Source organism: Rhodnius prolixus, unplaced genomic scaffold, assembly GCF_049639745.1.
Source record: "Rhodnius prolixus isolate KJV_2025 unplaced genomic scaffold, Rpr scaffold_6, whole genome shotgun sequence".
NCBI lineage: Eukaryota > Metazoa > Arthropoda > Insecta > Hemiptera > Reduviidae > Rhodnius > Rhodnius prolixus.
Window position 1 is genome coordinate 11,910,497 of NW_027411634.1, and position 3,455 is coordinate 11,913,951.

A 3,455-nucleotide genomic window follows, 5' to 3' on the forward strand; every position below is an offset into this window, starting at 1 on the left:
TTCTACAACATTCAAATGGTTTATTTATTATCAAACATACTCTAAAACTGCTTTCATTATTATTATAGTATTATAAAAACTTTAGGTTCTTAGTAAATACTTATGACCTTCATCAGTTCCTTCTTGACAATAATTTGTACGGTTTTTCGTTTCATCAATTTATTGTTATAATAGTAAATAACTCAGTAAACATCATCTTCAATTATTCTAAATTTGGTACTCATTAATATATCATGATTTCAATGTTATTCAATCCCCTCAAGATATCCCAGTACTTACTGGACTAAGTACACCAGATTTTTTAAACAGGCTAAAAAGAAAAGGAACGAATTATAAAACCTGAATAATTCTAAGCTGCTATTCATATCCATAATACGTATAAGCAGATTGCTGGTTGATTTGCTGTTTCTATGAGTATCTGAACTTGAACTCATTGTGCCATAGAGCTGTTTAGAATGTTTATAGCAAATGCTGGTATCTGTTGGTAACTTTTTAGACTAAAATAATTTGAATTTTAAGGACACTATGCATTCTAGTGGTAATAATCGGAGCTACTATTTTTTTTTCTCTCTCTAAACTTCATTTTTTTTTTATTGATTTAAGAATTTTATTCTGCAGTCTTAAGGCTTTCTACGTTGTTTTTTAATTTCATTTAATAAGAAATTATAGCATTTTAAATTAATTTTCAAATGTTTCACTTTGTCTCACGTTGTTTTACCAAGCATCCAAGAGGAATATAATGTGAAATTTAAAATAAAAGAGAAATAAATGAAACAGAATTTCAATTTTTCAAAACTACATTCGTTATTAGATAATGGCTTTATCTATCTAGATAATATTTTCTTTATTATCCTTCTAATACTCTCACCTTGCATCCGAAATATCGATTAAGTTTAGGCAGGAATCAGGAAATGGTTTGTTTTGTAAACTCTGATTTGCAAAATTCAATATAAGTTCAAACTTTTCACAATAGAGAATCCAACATCAGAAATACTATTTTGATTATTTTTTCCGCTTGTCTTATTTTCACGATGAAAAGTGATTTTCATTTTGTTTTAGAGGAAATCAATTCGTGCAAGTTAATATTAATTAATTTTAGAATCGGATTAGTTCAACGCTTGTTTTGAGTTTTTTTTCCAAGTGATAGGTGGCGTTTTAAGAAGAGAGGAACCATTGTCTTTTAGCTGAAATTGCTCCAGGTGATTAAGTGGAAGATGGCAGGCACTTGACGTTAATGAGAAAAGATAATTATATAAAATAGTTTAAGCTGGAGCCTTATTTATCGAACTTCTTTCTAAACTCTTACATCTTTTCTAAGAGGTGGTAAGTCGCAAATTTTTAAACCCTGTTTCGCGGACTGTTTCTATCTATGACACTTCGGCCCATGCTGGATCTTTGCCCTTCTTTTATATCTCCAAACTGTCTTCTTAACTTCTTTCTTCATTGTCCCACTCTCATCAGTATCAAAACTTCTTCCATAAAGTCCTATCATGTAAATCGCGGCCTGCCTCGGATACTTCGCTCAAACTACCTTTCTAACTTTCTAAACTAACTTTCTCAGTGTCCAAATCATTGAATCCAAGTAATCTCCTCTCAAGCAAACTTTTTAAAGAGCGCTACGTTTCATCTCCATGTTTTTTCCTGTACAGTATCCCCTTTTTTTTATCATTGGACTAAACATAGTCCTTAGCATTCGCCTCTTCCAGCTATACAGACTTGGAGTTATAAATGTTAAATGTATAAACTACAGATAGCTTTAAAGTATTATTACAACTTCCTCAGAAGCTCAATGAAAACAAAATTCTCGCGGAAAACGTTCCTAACACAATGGAAGGGTTATACCATAAATAATACCTAAGGTTAAATGAAACTAATGGTCCAGAAAATGCCATAGTCAAACTGTCAATAATCTCACTTTCAATGGACTGAAATTTTTCAATTTCATTTAATATTATTCATGAATAAAACCTCACAAATTAACCATAACAAACTCTCTGGTAGAAGGTTAATTTACTCTTTCTTAAAAAGCCCGCTAAAAGAAAGTTAGAGAAAATATTCAAATCAAAGTATCAAAGAGGCATGTACATAAAGTTTAAAGAAAACGATTGGAACTATTGACAAAACCATTGGTTAAAAACTAATAATATCTCTTACTGCTTACAAAAAATCAAATTAGAACGTTACTTGAGTTTTTAATCATAAATTGTGTGACTTTTTTAGTGAAGTAGTAATGGAATCGCTCTTTTTTTTAGTGTTGTAAAAGATGGAAAAAAAAAATTAAAATACAAAAACTATATTTATTATAGTGAGTTATTATACATAGTATAAAAGTTTTTCAAAGATCACACAACAATACAGAAATGTAATAATACTGAGTCCATAGGATGAGAATTAAATTACCAGGCGTAATGAGCACCGAATCCGTCGAAAGCGAGATGAGATACAGCTGGAGCAGCAGAGTAGGCAACTCCAAGGAGTCCAGCGTGACCTACTGAGGCAACACCTGGAGCATAAGCTCTGGCTACAGCTGGGGCAGCAGAGTATGCAACAGCTGGACCAGCAGAGTAGGCAACAGCTGGTGCAGCATGAGCATAACTGGCATAAGCTGGGGCAGCAGCATAGCCAACTGGAGCATGAGCTACGGTGGCCAGTCCAGGATTGGATACACGTACATCGGATTTCCTGACACTGGAGAATGGAGTGTCAATAGTCTTTGAGTAGGTGGATACTTGTCCCAAGTTGCCGAAGCTTCTGTAGACGTTGGAGGATTGTGAGGTGAGTGCGGCGGGTACAGCATGTCCGTAAGCTACTGGAGCGGCGGCATATGTGCCGGCAACTGCTGGGACGCCGAGCAAACCTCCAGCGTTAGCACAGGCCAAGACGGCGGCGAGAACTACGAACTGAACATTTCGTACATGAGAAAAAGCTAGCGAAACATTTTTACAACAAAAAAATCATTTGATATTTAACAATCCTCATTTCGTGCTTTGGAAATGATATTTGTTATTATGTCTTTCAGTATTGTATGCTAATTAGTTAAAAAAAAAACATTATCTATTCAAAAGTAAATAAAACTGAAGAGACGTTAACACTGCCTCTAACACAATTAACTTAATACCTTGTACATTATTGTGTTCTTGTTTGCAGCACTTGAACTGAGGTAATATTGCACCGTCACACCCTCTTTATATACTCGCAAACTTGCTCAATAGAATCTGTGGGAAGGGATTTATATACCACGATCAGAAATATCGTCATAATATGTACTTTTGTTTTATATATCCTATTCCTACATCATAAAATTATTCTTTGTTATAAATAAGTATTACCCTGCATTCTATGAGTAACTAGTGCAACTACCCAAAGAATGAAGCTAGATTTATTTTTTATTCATTGCTATGTGTTGCAATCAGTTAATATTTATCCAGAAATATTATCATTAACCCTTAACCAGA

At 33.5% G+C, this 3,455-nt stretch overlaps 1 protein-coding gene across 1 annotated transcript; it reads right to left on the reverse strand.

The window, feature by feature from the left end:
* Positions 1–2,277: 2,277 nt before the first annotated feature.
* Positions 2,278–3,229, reverse strand: LOC141460643 (cuticle protein 76-like). The gene is made up of 2 exons (XM_074140843.1): positions 3,119–3,229; positions 2,278–2,900 (listed from the first exon to the last, which is right to left on the reverse strand). The coding sequence occupies exons 1-2, from the start codon at positions 3,125–3,127 to the stop codon at positions 2,397–2,399; spliced, it is 513 nt and encodes a 170-aa protein (XP_073996944.1). The 5' UTR covers positions 3,128–3,229; the 3' UTR covers positions 2,278–2,396.
* Positions 3,230–3,455: the final 226 nt, after the last annotated feature.